The 21,762-nt window shown below is 39.6% G+C and overlaps 1 protein-coding gene across 5 annotated transcripts in view; it reads right to left on the bottom strand.

The window, feature by feature from the left end:
• Positions 1-21,762, bottom strand: part of tenm1 (teneurin transmembrane protein 1) — a 2,368,941-nt gene that overhangs the window by 141,905 nt on the left and 2,205,274 nt on the right. For all 5 annotated transcript variants that reach the window (XM_072595290.1, XM_072595294.1, XM_072595295.1 and 2 more), the window contains one exon: positions 10,361-10,577. In XM_072595290.1, the coding sequence (XP_072451391.1) occupies positions 10,361-10,577 (217 nt within the window). The remainder of the gene's footprint in view (positions 1-10,360; positions 10,578-21,762) is intronic.

The following is a 21,762-nucleotide window of genomic DNA, read 5'->3' as shown; positions in this document are numbered from 1 at the left end:
GACCTTATAATGGTGGGAATGTCATTGCAGAAACAACTGAAGATAGTTGTGCCAAGATATTACTCAGAAGAACACTTGCTGTGATACCATGGGCCTAAAATGATTAGCTTACAACAACCATAAACATCTTCCTTTATGAGACTATAATTCCAACTGGTGGAGAATTTTCCCTCGATTCCTACTAACTTCAGTTTAATGATTACTTTTTTACTCCACCATTGTTAAGTATGATATTAATATAAAACAGAGCCACTGTAACATCATTCCTGGAATTCAGCTCTTTTATCTTCAGTTGGACCAAAGCTGTAATGAGGTTCAGAACCATATGAGGACAGAACCCAAACTGAGTGAATAGATATTGTTACTTGTAGGTGCAGTTTGACGGCACTGATGATACTGTTCCATTATTCTGCTGCTGATCCAGAGGAGACAGGCAAAAACTGATCAAATTACATTTGTTCTCCTTTTTGTAGATGCAACATGGAGGAGCCCCTCACTGGCATAGTGATTAACCCTCAACTGGGTGCATCTCGACAGATAGATGATTCAGCTAAGTCTGAGGAAGGGTCTCCTGAATTCAAAATGTCAATTCTGTTTCTCTCAGACACTGCCAGACCTATTAAGGTTCTCTTGCAATTTTGTTTTTTGTTTTTGTTTTTGTTTTTGATTTTATCTAATTGCAACATGCATGGAAACACCATAGCAATAAGAACAGCTCAGAGTTTGGGAATCCTGACTCCGCACAGTGTTTCCACTATCTACAAGACACAAATCAGCAGTGTAATGGAATAATCTTCATTTACCTGGATGAGTGCATATCAATAAGAAAAACAAAATCGATACCATCCACCTGGGGATGAAAGGCTTATCTTATGAAGAGTGGTTGTGGATTCTGAGTCTGTATTCATAGAGATGTACAGCATGGAGACAGACCCTTCGGTCCAACTCATCCATGCTGACCAGATAGCCCAACCTAATCTAGTCCCATTTGCCAGCACTTGGCCCATATCTCTCTAAATGCTTCCTATTCATATAGCCATCCAGATGCCTTTTAAATAATGCACTTGGACCAGCCTCCGCCATTTCCTCTGGCACAAACGCACCACCATCTGTGTGAAAATGTTGCCCCTTAGGTCCCTTTTACATCTTTCCCCTCTCACCCTAAATGTACGCCCTCTAGTTCAGGACTCCCCCACCCCAGGGAAAATACTTTGTCTATTTATCCTATGAGGTCACCCCTCAGCCTTTGATTCTCCAGGGAAAACAGCCCCAGCCTGTTCAGCCTCCCTCTATAGCTCAAATCCTCTAACCTTAGCAACATTCTTGTAAATCTTTTCTGAACCCTTTCAAGTTTCATAACATCCTTCCAATAGGAAGAAGACCAGAATTGCTCACAATATTCCAAAAGTGGCCTAATCAATGTCCTGTACAGCTGCAGCATGGCCTCCCAACTCCCATACTCAATGCTCTGACCAATAAAGGAAAGCATACCAAACGCCTTCTTCAATATCCTATCCAGCTGCGATTCCACTTTCAAGGAGCTATGAATATACACTCCAAGGTCTCTTTGTTCAGCAAAACCCCTTGGGACCTTACCATTAAGTGTATAAGTCCTGCTAAGAGTTGCTTTCCTAAAATGCAGCACCTCGCACTTACCTAAATTAAACTACATCTGCTACTCCTCAACCCAATGGCCCATCTGATCAAGATCCTGTTGTAATCTGAGGTAACTATAATCTGAGGTAAGTACACCTCCAATTTTGGTGTCATCTGCAAACTTACTAATTATACCTCCTATGTTCATATCCAAACCATTTATATAAACGACAGAAAGTAGTGGACCCAGCACTCCACTGGTCACAGGCCTCTCGTCTGGAAAAGAACTCTTCACCACCACCCTCTGTCTTCTACCTTACAGCCAATTCTGTATCCAAATGGCTTGATCTCCCTGTATTCCATGAGATCCAACTTGTTAACCAGTCTCCCCTGGGGAACCTTGTCAAACGTCTTACTCAATTTGATGGAGTTTAGAAGGACAATGGGGTGGAGATGGCAGGTTGGTGGTGGAATCTCACTGAAACATACAGAATACTGAAAGGCATGGATAGAATTGACATAGACAAGATGTTTCCACTTGTAGGAAGAGACCAGGACGTGGGGCACAGCCTCCAAGGGAAGTGAGATGAGAAAGAATTTCTTCAGCCAAAGGTGGTGAATCTGTGGAACTCTTGCTACAGAAGGCTGTGCAGTGCATTAAAGAGAGAGATAGATAGATTCTTAATTAGGAAGGGCTTCAGAGGTTATGGGGAAAAGCAAGAGAATGGGGTTGAGAAACATATCAGCCAAGATTGAGTCTTCTTTACCATTCAATGGTCTGAATGGACTGATTCGGTTCCTAAATCTTATGGTCTCATGGTATAAGACGAAACAGTCCGCTGGATTAATGGCCCATTCACCACCTTCCAACATCGACTCACTCCACATCAGCATACAATGGCAACAAATGCATAGCTGTAATTCACAAAGATTCCTCAACCTTAACCTCCAAACCTGCAACCTCAACCAGCTGGAAGGACGATGGCAGTAGATGTCTGGGAACCCTCCAAGCCACACACCATCTGACATGGAACTGTGTCGTTGTTGTTTCACTATTTTTGAATCAAATTCCATCATCCTTCTCAACAGCACTGAGTTTTTTTTTATTCGTTCATGCGGGTGAGGGTGTCATTGGCTAGGCCAGCATTTATTGTCTATTCCTAATTGCCCAGAAAGCAATTAAGAATCAACCCCATTTCTGTGGGTTTGGAGTCAGACTAGTTAAGGATGGCAGTTTCCTTCCCTAAACAACATCAGTGAAACAGGAGGATTTTTCTGACAATAAGCATTGGATTCATGGTCATCATTACACTCGTAATTCCAGATTTTTTAAAAATCAAAAATCATTAGACCCTTAATTCTTGACTTCCTATTGAATTCAAATTCCACCATCTGCCATGGCAGGCTTTCAACCAGGGTTCCAAGAACATTACATGGATCCCTGGATTAACAGTCACATGATTATACCACTAGGCTATCACCTCCTTTCAATGGCAAATAGGCTATAGACTTTTAAAGTTCACACTATCTTTTCAGGGGCAATGGGACTCCAAATATCAGGGTCCTTTGTGTCATGATGTCTCACAAAGTAAACAAAGGAATATTTTTAAATAATTGAATTCAATGTAATATTTGAAAGGGAGGGTATAAAATAGTAAGTATGATCCTTGATTTGGGTAGGGTTGAATTCACTGGGAAGAGACAAGGACTGCCCTTGACAAAATGTCAAAACCTTTGAAAAGGGTTAAAATGACATGTGGTCAGGTTGAATTTGATATAAAGAGAATTCAATGTGATGTAGCAATGGTTTCTACCCCTAATATGCATGAAATCTATTGCCAGAAAAAGCATCTATGAACAGCTAAATGGATTACCCATCTTGCCTGCACATCCCTGGACACTAAGGGAAATTTAGCATGGCCAATCCACCTAATCTTTGGACTGTTGGAGGAAACTGGAGTACCTGAGGAAAACCCATGCAGATCTGGGAAGAATGTGCAGACTCCACATGGACATGTAGAGAAACTATTTCGACCAGAAGGCAAGTCTAAATTAAGAAACACTTCTATAAACAGGGGAAATAGAAGTCTAGGGTCTGCTTCTGTAAATCTTGGGTCAATCAATATTTTTAAATTTGAGATTGACTTTTTTTGATTAATGAAAGCTGTAAGTGATTTGGAGCAAAGGTAAAGGCACATGAAGTTAGGATGCAGATAAACAATGATCTGATTGAAAGTTGGAACTTATGCTGCCAAATATATTATTCCTGTTCTTATGGCTCTATTTTTCCTTTGATATTTTAAAGCGAGGCCTTGTTTATCCCCTCAAATGGTCATGACTGATCCCATAGCAATTATTTCTCCCAGTTTCCTGGTCTACGTGGTCTCCACATTTGTCCTTCAACCCCAAAAATGTGAAGCATGTACCTGATTATTTAATTCATTGCTGTTTGTAGGGCCTTGTGAACTTTGAGGTGTGGATTTCTGTTCATGACTAAGTGTTATCCTTTAAAATACTTCCTTGGCTGTGAAGCACTTTGTGATGTTCTGAGGTTGTGAAAGGTCCATTATAAATGCAGGGTCTTTGTTTTCTTTGCATTTATAAGCAGTTGACATGACGACTGCACTTGAGAACTATTATCATTTCAAAATCATACCTCCAAATTTAATATCATCAGGAAATGCTAATAAATGGGATGGTTGTTTCTTTACAAATAATCCTTTTATAAATAACTATTTATTATAATCTTATACAATGCAATAATTATGTGATTAAGAGACATTGACGATTAATTATATTGTAGGTTGTAGATTAGTCATAAATTAATTTTATCACCTTGGAAATGATTGTCTGAATCAATCCAAACATATGGCTTGGAAGTCTCTTTGTACAACTGCTTTTAAACGTTTTAAGCAAAATAAATGTGAACAACCTTAATTTAGTTGCTAATAGGTATAAGTCTGCAGCATAAAACTGTGTTAATTTGACAGTGTTCCAGAGAATTTCTATTGTGGAAGGCAATATTCTGAGACAAAGATTTGGACATATTCTGATGGAGCTTTACCCTTTACCAACTGTTGATCTTGGCGTGCTCAATGTCATTCAGGAAGTCAAGCATCTATTGCCTCAATAAGCACAAAATTCAGTGTACAAGTAATGATTGCTGCATAGTCCCATTTGTGTTTAAGTTCCAAAATAAAATGTGTTACAATCATTTTGACTGACCTTCCAATTAACCTAGCCTGCAACATAAAACTTCTGAAGTTTGACATAGTAAACGTAAGTTTAGCAATTAAAATCAGGTCAAAAGGCTTGGAATTGATGAAATGGAAAAATCCCCTCGGTGCTGTAAGGAATGCTCTTCAGTGATAATGGTGCAATGTCAAGCTAAAGTGAGAGCAGCTCAGACAGAGCATCCAACTCAGGGATACCATTATTGCTTTATAGAAGGCTACTATACACTATGGCAAAAGTGAGGACTGCAGATGCTGGAAACCAGAGTTTAGATCAGAGTGGTGTTGGAAAAGCACAGCAGGTCAGGCAGCATCCGAGGAGCAGGAAAATCGACGTTTCGGGCAAAAGCCCTTCATCAGGACTATACACTATGCCACAACAATATGGTAACAGGCATTTAATGTAAGTAGGTAGTTCAACTTGCATACAGATAAAATTCAAACAATAATTTAGTTAAAGGAACTGTTCATCCGATCCTATTAACAATATTACTGAACTTCAAAGGAATGCAATCAGTTAGCAGTGTTGTTGCTAATATTAAGATTCTATCACTAACATTTTGTCAAATTAGCCGATATTTTCTAGAAAGAAATAATTGGCTAAATTTTACCCATCTCTGGCTCAGCTACCAGCTTTTCCTGAGTGACCAGGATTCTTGGCATGGGCAAACCTTACTTCGGGAAAACATCCCAACAGCAGTGGGAGGAGGTCTGCAATCCTGCATTGAACTGCTGTAAAATACAGGCCAATCATTCGGAGCAGGTAGAACTAAATAGAGGAATAGCTCTTTTATAGCCAAGATCATCAACTGGTATCTAGCTAGACTTAAAAGGCTGAGATGTTAAAATGCTGTTGGTGCATTTCCCACCTTTCATAACATTATTGGTGGGATCCAACATGTACCTGTAAACATCAGGCTTGAATGGCATCTTCGCGTCTGCCCAGGAGAGTGGATGGCAATTGCAGAAGATGCGGGATCTGATCATTTTCTGGTGATCAGTAACTCAAAGCAACTTTAACTTCCACATTACCTGCCTCTTTCAAATGTACAAAATGAAACTACCTTGAAAAATATCTGTTAGTTGGAGGAGACTTTTATTCAATGATAACTTGTAGAGAAAATTCAGAATACAGAGGGTTAACCTGGTCTTGTACTGTTTATCTTCCATTGGGCATAATAAATGTACGACTGGAGTCAATTTTACCAAATGTCATTGAAAATGATGAAACAGTGAAAAGTTTTTTTGATTAAAAGGCCATATACGTGATAAATATTATTTCACTAATATTCATCTTATTTGGGTTGAAAATAATAGAGAAGTAATAGAGGATTTCGAAATTAGTCATTCTACAATCATTACTGGCTATATATTTTAACTGCCTTGGGGAATCCAGGTTTTGAGTGCAATGTCAGTTTCCAGGTTTTGAGACTAATAGCATGAAGGTGATACATTTTACTGAGCTTGTTTCCATGGTCACACTGAGCTCACTCTATTTTTGATATTTTGTGTTTCCAATTGAGGTAATGGTAAGGACTATCCTCTATACACCAAAATAGGATTTTTTCTGGAAGGGTGAGATTAAATGGACTAAAGGATGTTCTTTGTCGGAACTTATCTTGTGGCAATTGAAAAATTGAAGGTGTACTGTAGTGAAGAGAAAAAGAAAAATCACAAAAATATCAATTTAATAAATAGTTCACGTAGAGGCATGATTAGGTTGTACCTTCTGAAGCCCTTGGTTAGGAAACAGATTTGACAACATTCTACATGGAGTAATTGATTCGAGGCAATCCTAATGGGAAATGTTACTTGCAGGCTCTGGCTTAAGGGAAAAAAATATTAGCTCTGGTTCTTTATTGAAGAATAGGATCACAATTGTTTAGTTGCACCATTTACAATGTTGATACTTGAAAGTACATATGATTGCAATATTATTATTGTCAATCCTTTCATTCATTTATGGGATGTGGGCATTGCTTCGAGGCCAGCATTTATTATCCATCCCTACTTGTCTAGAGGGCAATTAAGAGTTAACTATGATGTCACAGAGGCCAGAGCAGATAAGAATGGCATATTTCCTTACCTACAAGACACTGGTGAACCAGATAAATTGCCATAACAATCAACAGTGGTTACATGGTCACTGTTAGGCCAGCTTATTATTATCCCAGGTTTTTCAAAATTTAATTTAAATTTTACCATTTGCCATATTGGGATTTAAACTGATGAACCTAGAAAACTAACTTTGAGTTATGGATTATTAGTCCAGTAACACTACCACAATACCAATACTTTCCTTTGTTATTGAGATGATGCAGAATCAGGTCCATTTAGAAGCTATCAATTATCAAAGTGGAAAAGCCAGCAGTAATTCTATGAGTGAATGCAAGGGAACTCAAAATGGAAATGAAATTAGAATAACTACGATATTTTAAAATAACTTTTGCATCTCAAGAGTCATGTGTTACAGTGCATTTAAGATTGCAAGGTCACCACAAACTACTGGTCTTAATTTAGTGTAAAAAAAGGGCAGCATTGTGCCTCAGTGGTTAGCACTGCTGCCTCCCAGCACCACAGACCTGGGTTCAATACCCACCCTTGGATGATTGTTTCTGTGGAGTTTGCATACTCTCCCCATGTCTGCATGGGTTTCCTCCCACAGTCCAAAGATGTGCCTTGAGGAAGGGTTACTCGACCTAAAAAGATAATTCTAATTTTTCTTCTCAGACCTGCTGAGCTTTTCCAGCAACTTATGATTTTGTGGAGGTTAGGTGGATTGATCATGTGAAATTGCCCATGACGTCCAGGGATGTGCAGACTAGGTGGGTTAGTCATGGGAAAAGTAGGGGTACAGGGATAGTGTCTGGATGGAATACTCTTCAGAGGGTCAGTGTGGACTTGATGGGCTAATGGCTTCCTTCCACACTGTAGGAATTCATAAAAACTTCCTTGTATATCCTTAATATATTAAAACTCGTATTTATGCAGTCTTCCTACCAAATCTTAAGATTACAAATTCCTGTGTCTACACGAGGACAATTGCAAACTTGTCACCCTGTAATTATATTCTTCTCCAATGGCAGTGTCACCACTGATGGGTTACATAATTGCTCAGGGTATATGACTATAACAGAAAATTCGCATTTCGCATTGCAGTAGCATGGGCAGGATTTTTATGTTTATCGCATCCAAGTCCTGATGCAGCTGAACCTTCAGGAATTGGCCAGGAAGCTGAAACCTTTGGTGGCATTGTCAGGAATCTATTGCTTTAGGTAATAGTTCTGAATGATGACATTAAAGTTGTACTAACCTCCACACAAACTGATGATGCCATACAGTTTTTTGGTGCAGTCTACCACAAGTTCCTGATGGAAACAGACTTTCCAACTCTGGCTTCTTAGATTTGTTATAATGGCTACTTCATTCAAGCCATTGGCATCTCTTGCTAGCGTACAATATGCTACATTTTCTTGGGCTAGATAAATGAACCTTCTTGTTAAGACTCATCTAATCTATCTGTAACAATGACAATTAGATAGGCCTACAGACCCAGATTAGAAAGGAGGATTGGTGGCAAAGAACTGTCCCAACCACAAGCTGCCAGCAGTTTGCCTTCAGAACTGAACATAACATCTGTGCTAGACACCATTGCTGATTCTTGCAAGATGATGGTGGTAATTTGACCCAGGAGATTAAAAAAATCTTTCTGAAGACATTTCATTTTTCCACTTTCAGAACATTACTGCTTTAAGATGTAATAGCAGCCAAAACACAAAAACTAACAAATGGTTGGAACATTAATGGGGGCAACAACAGGGTAACAGTAGCACTCCAGAGGAAAAGCTTCATTTCAGTGTTGGTAAGAGATACAGGGAAAAGAAAAACAGCATGAATCCGGAAGAAGATAAAAACTCGCCACTCTGGGAAGAGAGAGAGAGTTCTTGAAGAAGACTGCACTTTGGAAATGATTGAGAACTCTGAGAGTTAAGCCAGATCCTAAGAGGAAGGGTGAGAAAAACTTTAAATAATGGTGCAAAAGGCCAGGCCTGGTTTTAATGCCAATCCACTTTGCAGTTAGGTGCATGAGTTCCCAACCTGGACTAAACTGCTTCAACTAAGAAACTCCTGGCCTATCAGTTTACAAGGAGAACTCTTCCAAAAGGTAAATGTGCATTTTTGTTTGTCAAATTAGGATCAGAGACCTTTCTCCCAACCTGTTTGGAACATCAGGACCATTATATCTGTGGATGGATTAGTTTATAATAACACTATAAAGTTAAGAACAACATTCATGACTTTCAAAAATACTTGCTGAAATATAATAGCACCTTTTGTTTAATCCCCCTCTTGACATTCAAAAACATTCTGGATCGTGCCTTGCCATAGCCAGTCTCATGATGATTGGTCAGTATTCATTAACGCAGTATCACATATCCAATGAAGCAAAATGGAATGACAATGACAAAAGTGAGAGTACAAATAATTCTCATTGTCAGGACTCTGTTAAGATTGATTTCCATCACAGTGGACAGCTGATGGTGCACTTCAAGCACTTGGTAATCAAGGGGACCAGATAAATTCATCATTGAACCCATACAGTACACATAAATTAATGTGAGATGATTGGAAGGACTGGATATGTTGAGAAGCTGGAGGTGAAGGGGATGCCAGGAGGCATGTAATCCCATGGTAGGGATGCAACGCAACCCCAGGGTGCCATAACAATTACTTTTGAACCTCAATTTCCCTTTAACTGGAGGTCTGCAACAATCCCTTCAGGCACTACTGGTTCACATACTGAGCAAGTGCCACGGCTTAGCACACATTCCATCCATTGATGGTTAAAAATTGTATCAATGTTGTAGTCATGCCAAGTGACTCTGATATGCATGGGTTAATGATGTATCTGTAAAAATCATGCTGCTAATATCAAATACTCCATTAAAATGATTGCAAGCTGAATGCCAACAGGAACAGGGCAGTTGGAGCTTCACCATGATTTTCAAAGTGTTACTATCCGGCACTAAAGCCAAAAAATCTAATTTGTTAATCCTTTTGCATCAAGTTTTTTTCTTTGCAATTTGAATCTTCATTCAGATATAGTTCAAATAAATTTAATTTGAATATCTTGCACATTAAAGAATTCTCAATAACTTAAAATTGATAATATATTTGTTCAACTTCATTCAATAACAGTTCAGCTTTGATGAATGAAAAATTGGTCATGTTTTTGATATTTATCTTGGAAAGTAATTGATGCAAACTCTTCACTAAACAAATTGTTGCCAATAGTTTAGTATTGTACGTGATAGAATATAAGGGACGGATGAATAGGATGAAAAGTCAGTTAGTTAGTTTGACTTGTGAAAATATGAAATTTGTCTTTTGAGTCAAACAGCCTATAGCCTATTTCATGTTCCTAACATAGATTACATTTTTATTTTAAATGTCCAATCTTACAATGAATAATACCTTGAGTTCAAAAAGATAACAGCAAAAAATATTGGATTGATTTAAAAAAAAATTACCTGTTGTCAAAGAGACCATCAGTGGGGAGTACATGTGTGTTGTCTTTCCCAACCAGGAATTTTATTCTATCATAGAAGCGTCTTGGGGGATGCAGGGGAAAAGGCAATTGACTTTGTTGGATCAGGTCAAGAGGGTCAGGTGATCCTTGACAAAGCTGACCAGTGTAACAAATTGTTTGTTTGCAACAGTCTGGGTCCATACAGTCTGTTAAACCATCTGGAAAGAAAGAATGAAATATGAGGCAGTGTTTTTAAAAATGAATGTTTCGGTTCCGAGATAATATTATTTTTCTTCTGCCAGCATGGTGTACATAGTGCACTGACACAGGAATTTTCCTTTCAATTCTAAAATTAGCTCAGGGCTGTCAGCTGTCTTACCTCCATCCATTATGTGCTTTAACTTGTTACTTTTGAAATATCTGAGGTGCATCTTATTGAACAATTCACTGCCCTTGCTGATAGTACTGACTGTTATGTTTTTGCCAAGTTGTCTGTATAACTTATTTACCTGATTTATCACAGTACAAGACAGAGATGACTCTAGTTCAAATTCCTAAATGATTTATTTATAGAAATTGGAACATCTCAAGTTACAGAAGTTTCCAAACAATGTGGTCTTTGTTGGACACTAGATCCTTTCTGGAACTCTCTTTGTGGAGCCAGTTCCAAGACGCTCTAGCTCCACCAGATTATTTTCAGTCAATCAAATATAAGAGGCTCAGTACCCAGACAACAATAACCAAATCCAAAATAATTAAATCACAGAACAATGTATTGACTTATCCTTGGATATAGTTTCTTGGTGAACAGGGAATCAAGGGATATAGTGAGTGGGCAGGAAAATTAAATTGAAGCTCAAGATTAGCCACAAATGGCAGAGAGGATTCAATGGGCCACAAGGTCTAAAGCTGCTCCTATATCTTGTGCATTCTTGAGAATCTGTGCTGATTATAACTTTCCTAGTTTTTTGCATACTGTGTCAATTATGTCAGCTAAACTGACAGTTCAGCTCAGAGCTCTGTGGTAAAGACATCATCTATCCCGGTTATTTTAGTTTCCCTTTGTTTGCTGTAAAACTGTAGGTTTGAGAAAGTGATGAGTGTAGATGCTGGAGATCAGAGTGAAGATGTGTGCTGCTGGAAAACCACAGCAGGTCAGGCAGCATCCGAGGAGCATAAGCTCTTTATCAGGAATGTATGTATGTAGTATAATAGAAGCATCCAACTTAGCAGGTTTCATTGGTTGAGCTCATGATTGCTCTGTATGGTTTCTTTCAAGGTCCCTCATGTCCATTGAAGGTACACTCCCAAGATCATCCCCTACTTGAACATCTGCCTTCCCCACCTGTCCTTACCAGCCAAGTTCTTCATACATGCTGCAGCGTCCAGCCAAGTTGGCTGGTGTGTAACTATAAAGTTATCTTAAATTTCAGAGTCCATTGCTGAAAACCTTCTTCGGGGCTGGCTGCAATCCGAGCTCTGGCCACTACTCATGTTGGTGTAGGCGAGACCACAAATGGTTTGACAGCTCTCAAAACCTTTTAATGGTTTGACAGCTCTCAAAATTTGGATTCCTCTCTTGAAGAGGGAAGAAGGCTCACCTCAAGCCAATTAATGTTGCAATGTTATTAGACAGGATCATATGCATTCACAGGAAAGAACAGTCCCAATTTGAAAATCTACAATTCTGGCCAAGATAGAGCTCTTTTCAGATCCTCATAGAGTCTTCTATTTGTCTGTTTACAGTTTGAAGACTGTTGGAAAACCACAGCAGGTCAGGCAGCATCCGAGCACTGTTATTCATTATCTGTTTTGAGGCTCACAGTCTGATAGAATATCTCAATTTTTCCTGTCCTGCTTTCTGTAATGAATAGAACTGTGAGATGCTTCTTTTGTTATTTATATTGTACTTGTCTTCACTACACCAGATGCCCCTCAGTTATGACAATTACTTGAGTTTTCACTGTTTATTATTCAAACTCAGTTCTATAAGATTTTTTTAACATTAACTGATCCAATTTTAAAAATATCACAATAAGAGTAGCTTAAAATACTTAATGGCTGTTTGCACAAGCTTTTTATACCTCTTTCATTCAACTGAATTCTCACACACTTCTGATGTGGCATGAGTAATTCAACAATAATTTGGGTGCCCTTTTCCAAGTAATTACTTTATATTTCATAGCTCTCAGTATAGATTAACTTGCTTCTTATAAAAATATCTCCTTAGGTTATCAATGATGATGACAGAGCTCTTCTTTTCCAATTTGCATCTGACAACAGTACTGTAAGCATGACAAATTGGGCACAGTGTTGGGTCAGTAGCAATGATACCTGCCCCGAGCTACAAGGTTCCACTTTATGAATCCAAATTCAGTAGAGCATGAGCTTCATAAATGGTACTTTATTCTCAAAAGTTGAAATTCCAGTTTCAAGTCTACCAGACTTGAGGGCATAAACGTTTCTTGACCGCAATGGCTAACAGTGAATTTTCAGCCCATTTAAATTCCACCTGACTGTCTTTTCCATTTCGATAAATTTATACCCTTAAGACTCTGTCAGATTCTCACTGGCTGTTGATGGAAGATAACCTTGTCAGTTTAAATCAACATCATGCTAATCCAGATTTTCCAAAAGGAAGCAATTGCTACAGCATACAGTTGGTATTAGCTTTCTTAGTAACTTGAAACAAAAATGGAACATCACTTGCATTATATTCTTCCTATCAGAACAGCTTTATAAAATGGCTCCCCAAAGTGAAACATGATGGCTTGCTATTATTATGGAAATAATTGCAGTAATAAAATGATAATATAGCAAAATAATAGAAATAATTGTGCTTCGTTGAAAGGTGAGTTGGACGACAAGTTGTAGTGACTGCACATGCAGCAGTAAATTCAACAATTGGGAAGTTAAAATCAGAGTTGACCTGTTTTTCTATTTTGTGATAATGGTTTCTTACTGAGACACTCATTATCATGAAATGCCCACTAAACACATCAAAAACATGTTAGGGCTTCTTCATCATTAAGCATTAATTATTAATTAATATGAGTTAATTATTGATTACTTTATAACAACGCTCTGAAAATCAGCTTATATATGTTCAAGCTTTTAGATTGTCATTTTGTTGGAGATTTTAAAAGTGGAGATTATTTTTGGCAAGTCATGGAAGTTAAGAGTGTTGCTTGACCCCAAGCAGGTCAACAGCAAAGAACAATTTCCTGAAAAGGGTTAAAAAGAAACTGGAGATTTTTCAGGCCAATATGGAACACACCTCAATGTGAACTCTACTTTTGGTAAAACTATCAATTAGCATGTAGTTCTCACAGCTTTTTTTTTTGCTTGGAATGTAGTAACCTATATACGCATTAACGTTGGAGTTGCCTAACTGCAATGAGAGCTGGCAATGGTGCGACAGGAATAATTGCAACATGAAGTCCCGCCATTGCCAGCTCTCATTTTGTGTTCAGAGACTTTTTAATGTAATTTTCCATTTTCAATACGTGAATTCGTTTGTAGTTAGGCAATTCCATTCCCAAACTTTGGGTCAGTATTTTGAGTTTCAGTGGCAGGAAAGTCATTATGGTTTGTTTTGAAATTGATTCCAGTCATAACAGACTACAGAATGCCTTATGATGGTTTTTGAGAACAAGGACATATTGCCCTATTGTGGTATTAAAGGTACCACAGTGTTCATGTGTATATAGGTTATTACATGCCAAGCAAAAAAATAAAGCTGTGAGAACTACATGCCTATTGATACTTTTCCCAAGAGTAGAGTTCACATTGAGGTGTGCTCAGTGTTGATCTGAAAAATCTCCAATTTCGTTTTAACCTTTTTCAGGAAATTGTTTTTTGTTGTTGACCTGCTGTTGAACAACTTAAGTAAGCTGGAAATAGTCATCTGAAGCAATGTGTGTATTTCACAGAGTCATAGAGATGTACAGCGCAGAAACAGACCCTTCAGTCCAACTCGTCCACGCCGACCAGATATTCTAAATAAATCTAGTCCCATTTGTCACATTTGGTCCATATCCCTCTAAACCCTTCCTATTCATATAGCCATCCAGATACAATTATAACATTTAAAAGGTATCAGCTGCCACCACTTCTCTGGCAGCTCATTCCATACTTGCACAATCCTACGCACGAAAATGTTGGCCCTTAGGTCCTCGAAGAGTTACTTGGCGCAAACTTAATCTGCTTCAATGCTGCCCAGCACTTCTAAGAAATTCTGGTAGCTTTGTGGGTGGCACATTGGTTAGCACTGCTGCCTCACAGCACCAGAGACCCGGGTTCAATTCCCGCCTCAGGCGATTCACTGCGTGGAGTTTGCACCTTCTCCCAGTATCTGCGTGGGTGTGCTTCGGTTTCCTCCCACAGTCCAAAAACGTGCAGGTTAGGTGAATTGGCCATTTTAAATTGCCTGTAGTGTTAGGGGCAGGGGTAAATGTAAGAGAATGGGTCTGGGTCAGTGGTGGGTTGGTGTGGACTTGTTGGGCCGAAGGGCCTGTTTCCACACTGTAAGTAATCTAATCTATGTCCTTAAGGAATGAGATATATAGTAATTGGACACATTTATTGAAGCCAAATGCAGTTTGTAAACTGCTGCAGTCAAGATTACAACCAGATTTGTGAGGGATAGTTTCTATTTCTAAATCTCAATTATTTCCAAACAATAATCAAATACATCTATATCTGGTACAGCATTTACAATATCTATCACTGAGGGGAAAAATACCTTACTCTAATTAGCGATCAACACTTTCAGGAGACAAGGGGGAGAAGGATTAATGGTGATGGCAATTAGCAAGGAGGTCGAAAAGCAATTTGCAGGTGACAATCGCATTACACTGTTATGGAAAGTCCGCTTTTATTTCATAAGTGAGCAGTAAGATGAAATCAGACTAGAGCTGCCACAAATTAGAAACTATTTGCTGAATTTTCCCAGTACCTGAATGGTGTTGGTCAAGGTGCTTGAGTTGGGAAAATACGGTGAGTTCATAAAAATGAGCTCCTTGAAATTTGGAAAAAATAATGCCTGATTTTCCACTCAAGGTTTAAGCAGCAAGGTGAGAATCTCACTAGTGAGCCATCAGAGGCCTATTTGCATCTTTTAGTGGTTTATATCATCTCATTCATTTGAAATTTGCTAGACTCTCATGCAGCAAAGAGAAATTACATGGCAACAATTCCCAAGATAAAAGCAAGAACGGGTACCTATGGCTCCAGCTCTTCTGGGCCCCCATCTTGGCAAAGTATCCAACATCTCAGGGCATGCTCCATGGGCAGTGATTGCCTGCAACCTCTGTCCATTCAGGCTGATATTGGTCACACCAGTCTCACCGCATCATCATTATGGCTCATCTCTGATCCACTTACCATGTAGTGCTCCACTTCAATGTTGTACACTGTGCTGCAAAGGCACAGAGAAATTACAGAGGAACAATTATGCTGGACAATCTTGTAAAAACACCAACCTCCAGGGGCTGCCAACTGCTTCCAATAAAAAAGCTGCAACCGAGGGTACTTTCAGGGCATGGTGGAGGTACAGGATACCCACATCTATTTTCCATTTCTTCCAGATGAATGGGATGCATTGTCATCACAACTTTCAGATGTCCCTGGAAATCTATCACAGAATGATGCCATCTGCTGAAGGGGAACTTGAAACCTCAAAGAGTAGCCCAGTAGCCACCGAGGTGATAGCCACGCTGATTTTTTTTTACGCAACTGTTGCTTCCAAGGATCCATTTCTGACCTGTGTGGGATCTCTCAATCCTCAACTGAAATATATCAAGCCTGTTACTGATGTAATTTGTGCCAGATCACAGTACTTCATCTCAATTCCTCATGAAAAACGCAGCAGGCTTCACAAATGGGCAAAATGCTGGTGACAACACATGTTGTGTTGAGAGCACCATATCAGAATGTTGCAGCCTTCATCAATTGAAAGGTGTTGAATTTTAGCACTGTACAATCCATTTGCGATCATTGGCACTACATATTAGAAGTCTGTGCCAGGCATATTGGAAGCTGCCATGCCTTATCCTTGAGAGCATCAGATAGGACCTGGCAAACATAGTCTGGGGTAATAGCTACTTACATTTGGAAAGTGGGAGTCTTTGAAAAGTAGTATCATGAGAGTTCAGGGCCAGCATGTTCCTCAAAGAGTGAATAGTAAGAGCAGCAGGTTGAGGGAATCCTTGATGGAAAAGGACACAGTTTGATAAGGAAGGGAAAGGAAGCATATGCCAAGTACAGCGCACTAAAAACAGGAGAGGCCCTTCAAAAGTATTGAGAGTGTGTGAGTTGGCTTAAAATGCATTTTCGAGGGCAAGGAGGAGTGTTATGAGCAAGACCAAACCTCCTCAAAGTATATTAAGAAGGTAGGCAACAATTGAAGTATTCTTATTTTTAAGGTAAATAAAAGATATCACGTTCCAGATGCAATTCAATTGATCAAACTACTCGACATTAAGCAGAACACAATTTATTCAGACTATGGTTAAAATAAAACAAAAGGAAAAAGAAAAGAAAAGAATTGGCTTAGCTGTAACTCTATCGAAATGCTTAACAAAATAATAAATACAGTTACAACTAGTTAACTGTTCTAATATGGTAACATTCTATAAACATACCCTTGACAAAAGGCAAACTTAGAAAACACTGTCTCACCTTAAGGAGGGTGGTAAGGACAAGCCAGGGAACTATAGACCAGTGAGCCTGATGTTAGTGGTGAGCAAGTTGTTGGAGGGAATCCTGAGGGATAGGATTGATCAGGGGTAGTCAACATGGCTTTGTGCATGGGAAATCATGTCTCCCAAACTTGATTGAGTTTTTTGAAGAAGTAACAAAGAGGATTGGTTAAGGCAGAGCAGTGGACGTGATCTATATGGACTTCAGTAAGATATTCAACGAGGTTCTTCATGGGAGATTGGTTAGCAAGGTTAGATCTCATGGAATATAGGGAGAACTAGCCATTTGGATACTGAACTGGCTCAAAGGTGGTGACCGAGGGTGGTGGTGGAGGGTTGTTTTTCAGACTGGAGGCCTGTGGCCAGTGGAGTGTCACAAGGAGTGTCACTTTTCATCATTTATATAAATGATTTGGATATGAGCATAAGAGGTATAGTTTGTGGGTTTGCAGATGACACTAAAATTGGAAGTGAAGTGGACAGCAAAGAAAGTTACCTCAGGTCACAACAGATCCTGATGAGATGGGCCAATGGGCTAGTGAAGTGGCAGATGGAGTTTAATTTAGATAAATGCAGGTGCTGCATTTTGGATAAGCAAATGTTAGCAGGACTTATACACTTAATGGTAAGGTTCTAAGGAATGTTGCTGAACAATGAGACCTTGGAGTGCAGGTTCATAGCTCCTTGAAAGTGGGTTGCAGGTAGATAGGATCGTGAAGAAGGCGTTTGGTATGCTTTCCTTTATTGGTCAGAGTACTGAGTTCAGGAGTTGGGTGGTCATGTTGCGACTGTCCAGGACATTTGTAAGGCCGCTGTTAGAATATTGCATGCAATCCTGGTCTCCTTCCTTTTGAAAGGATGTTGTGAAACTTGGAAGGGTTCAGAAAAGATTTACAAGGATGTTGCTAGGGTTGGAGGATTTGAGCTATAGGGAGAGGTTGAACAGGCTGGGGCTGTTTTCCCTGGAGCGGCAGAGGCTGAGGGGCAACCTCATAGAGGTTTATAAAATCATGAGGGGCATAGACAGGATAAATAGACAAAGTCTTTTCTCTGGGGTGGGGGAGTCCAGATCTAGAGGGCATAGATTTAGGGTGAGAGCTGGAAGATTTAAAAGAGACCTAAGGGGCAACTTTTTCACACAGAGGGTGATACATGTATGGAATGAGCTGCCAGAGGAAGTAGTGGAGGCTAGTACAATTGCAACATTTGCAGCATTTAAAAGGCTTCTGGATGGATATATGAATAGGAAGGGTTTGGAGGGATATGGGCCAAGTATTGGCAGGTGGGACTAGATTGGGTTGGGATAGCTGTTCGGCATGGACGAGTTGGACCGAAGGGTCTCTTTCTGTCCTGTACATCTCTGTGACTCTGACTCTGTGACATGCAACGCCAGTAATCCAAGGGGGAAAAAAATCAAGAGAATTCTGAGAGTTAGCAGGAAGAGATGTATTGTTGCAACAGATCCAGCAACAAGTGCTACTGCGAAAATAAAACTAAAAATCCTGGTTCTGTGGGAGCTTGACACCACTCATTCAGGCTGCTTCTATTGTTCCAGCTTTAAAAATAAACAAGGCTTCACAAACTGTTTACTTTGAGTTTTTTATAGACATGTCATCACCTTAAAATCTTCCTTTGAAGAAAGGACAATCAACCACTTAAAGCCATAGTATTGCCACAGGTGCCACAAAATATCTTTGGCAGATAGGATTAAGAAAAACTCCACAGTATTTCTCAGTATATTAAGAGAAAGAAGGAAGAGTGGTGCATATTAGAGACTTAAGGGAAACCTTTGCATGAAGCCAATAGATGTGGGTGAGGTCTTAAATGAATACCTCTCATCTGTATTCACAGATTTAATCCAGATAAATGCATTTTGAGAGGTCTATTAAGGTAAGAATATACACAATGAATGGTAGGTGCCTCGGGAGTATGAGGAATAAACACACATTGGAGCAGAAATCCATAAATCCTTGAAAGTGTCAAGGCAGTTAGGCAGGATGGTGAAGAAAGAACAGCAGGTCAAGCAATATCAGGGAAACAGGAGAGTTGACATTTCAGGTTGATTTTTTCCAGCTCCATACTTTATTGACTCTGACTTGCCAGCTTCTGCAGTCTTCACTGTCTCCAGGATGGTGAAGAAGGCATATGGGATACTTGGAGAAAGTGAGGACTGCAGATGCTAGAGATCAGAGCTTAAAAATGTGTTGCTGGAAAAGTGCAGCAGGTCAGGCAGCATCAAAGGAACAGGAGAATCGATGTTTCGGGCACAAGCCCTTCTTCAGGAAACTTGGGAGGTCAAGTATGGGATACTTGGCTTCATTAGCTGGGACATAGAATACAGAAGCGAGTCTTATCACAACTTTATAATATAAGCAGTGGTTCGGCCACAGGTGGAGTGCAGCACCACTATCTCAAGGATGTGATAGCACTGGAAAGGGTTCAGAGGAGATTCATTACAATGTTGCCTGGGATAATAAGTCTCAGTTAGGGATGGATTGGATTTGTTTTCCTTGGAGCAGAGGAGGCTGAGAGTGGATCTGATTGAGGTATATAAAATTATGAGGGGCACAGATTGAATAGATCGTGAGAATCTTTTCTCCATGGCAGACATATCCAAGACCATCAGGCCTAAGTTTAAGTGAGTAAGTGTTTTAGAACAGATCTGAGAAAAAAAAATCACCCAGAAGTTGGTGGAAATGCTGAGAAGGTAGCAGAAGCAGGTACTATCGCTACATTTAAGAAACATCTGGATGAGCATTACAATGCCTGGGCATAGTAGGTCATGGGCCAAATGCAGGTAAATGGGATTAGTGTAGTTTGGTGTCTGTTGGTTGACATAGGCATGGTGGACTGAATGGCTTGTTTCTATCCTAAATGACTCTCTTATATTCCTGGCTCATTTCAAGGACTGAAGCTAAACAAAGATGACTGGGAGACAAGGGCTACCCTCTGCAATCATGGTTGACCACTCCATTATGCAACCCCTTGATTGAGAACTTGGTATAAACTGATTGTAGTCCATTTTTCCAACAGAGCCATCAGGGAAAAGGCAATAGACCTCTTGAAGATGAGGTTCTGATCCTTCAGTGAGTTTGAGGAGGCCTTGCAGTGAAGGCCTGATAGAGTGTGCAGCATAATCCTAGCATGCTGCACTCTGCACATTGGAAACAGACAAAGAGGGGGTGAGATGGATGCTGAAGAGCTTGTAGAGTAACAACAGTTTCCTACATGTGAAAATGAGGACAATGAGCTGGAGAAGTATCACTTTAAATGCAATAGAGCACGGCATTGTCAGGCACCACCAGCCAGACAGAACTTAATTGGCACCTTGCTCCAAAGATGAGAGCAGAGTGCAGTGATCATTCATTGACCGTCCTTTTGTTTTTTCAAAAGGCAAGCAGTCTCTGCCTGTTCTTAAAAGCAAATTCAGCTTTTTAAGTTTGTCTTTACTTCACTTTTGCTGTTTCTCAACAAAAATGAACGTTTTCAACCATCTGAAGGCTTTGCAGCACATGATACTCCCAGAATGAACAACGACAAGATGTTATACTGTGCAGTGCACTGGAGAAAGATTGGCAATCCTCAGACAAAGTATGGCCACCAAGGATGGGTAGCCTGTTCAGCTTGATTCTTGTAACTGCAGTTACAATGACAGTCAGTCATACAGGTGATGATGAAGAGTCAATACATTTATAAATGTGAGCATGCCGTTGTAACTAAATGCCACCAATGTGCCCTCAGAAACTTTTTTCAATTCCTTTCTGCTACATTTATTGTGAAGGGCTATCCATGGCCAACAGCATTTGACCTGGTTCATGGCTGGACTTTAAATATTGCACCAACGCAGTGAATCCTGGGAGACACTGGCAGTGGCAAGTTCTTGAGCTGCTGGTGAGTACACCATAGTATAAGTATGATGCTATAGATGTGTGGTGAACATAATGAGGTGAACCACCTGAACCCCCCCCCCCCAAAAAAAACTGACACTTAGCTGATTTTTGGGTAAAATTCAGCCCATTATTTGTAAATGGTTCCACCATTCACAATGATTAACTACTGTAAGAGACCTAAGAAAAACAACTTGATGAAGTTAATTTCTTTACAACTGTTCTCAGCTGTAAAAAAAAGGAAGATTACATCACAGAATACTTTCACACCACTATGTCCATGTCATCCCCTCCACTGGAGCAACTCAGCCACCGGTACTTCCACTTAACAGGACTGTCTCTGTGATCCTGTAAACTGAAACTACTACTGTAGCTTAACCAAGAAACCAGCTTGCCGTTTAGTTCCTTTAATTTTTTAACATCTAAATATATTCTTGTATTATGTAAGAAGCAATTCCTTTAATTTAAACTGTAGGTATGTGAAAAGCACAATATAAATGCTGACTGTATTTCTGTATTAATGTGAGGCAAGAAGAATTGAATGATTTTCCAACACAGTTTGAGAGAAGTGTTTTACAAACATTATTTATAACCATGATGACTCTCTGTGTACAATTGATCTGGTGTTAAGTTCAGAAAATAATTAATGAGGCATCTTACAATTTGTAAATCATCCCTGACAGTAGACGTGTGCACCAATCCTGCTTCCAAATTCTTTGGGTGAATCTGTAAAGAGTCACGTCCATATGACTGATGGCCATCCTACCTGCTGTGTAGTACTATTAACTGGCATGCCAATTTATAGACATAGACCC

This window comes from Chiloscyllium punctatum, chromosome 25 (genome assembly GCF_047496795.1).
Source record: "Chiloscyllium punctatum isolate Juve2018m chromosome 25, sChiPun1.3, whole genome shotgun sequence".
NCBI classification, from domain to species: Eukaryota; Metazoa; Chordata; class Chondrichthyes; order Orectolobiformes; family Hemiscylliidae; genus Chiloscyllium; species Chiloscyllium punctatum.
This window is presented reverse-complemented; position numbering and strand designations above follow the sequence as displayed.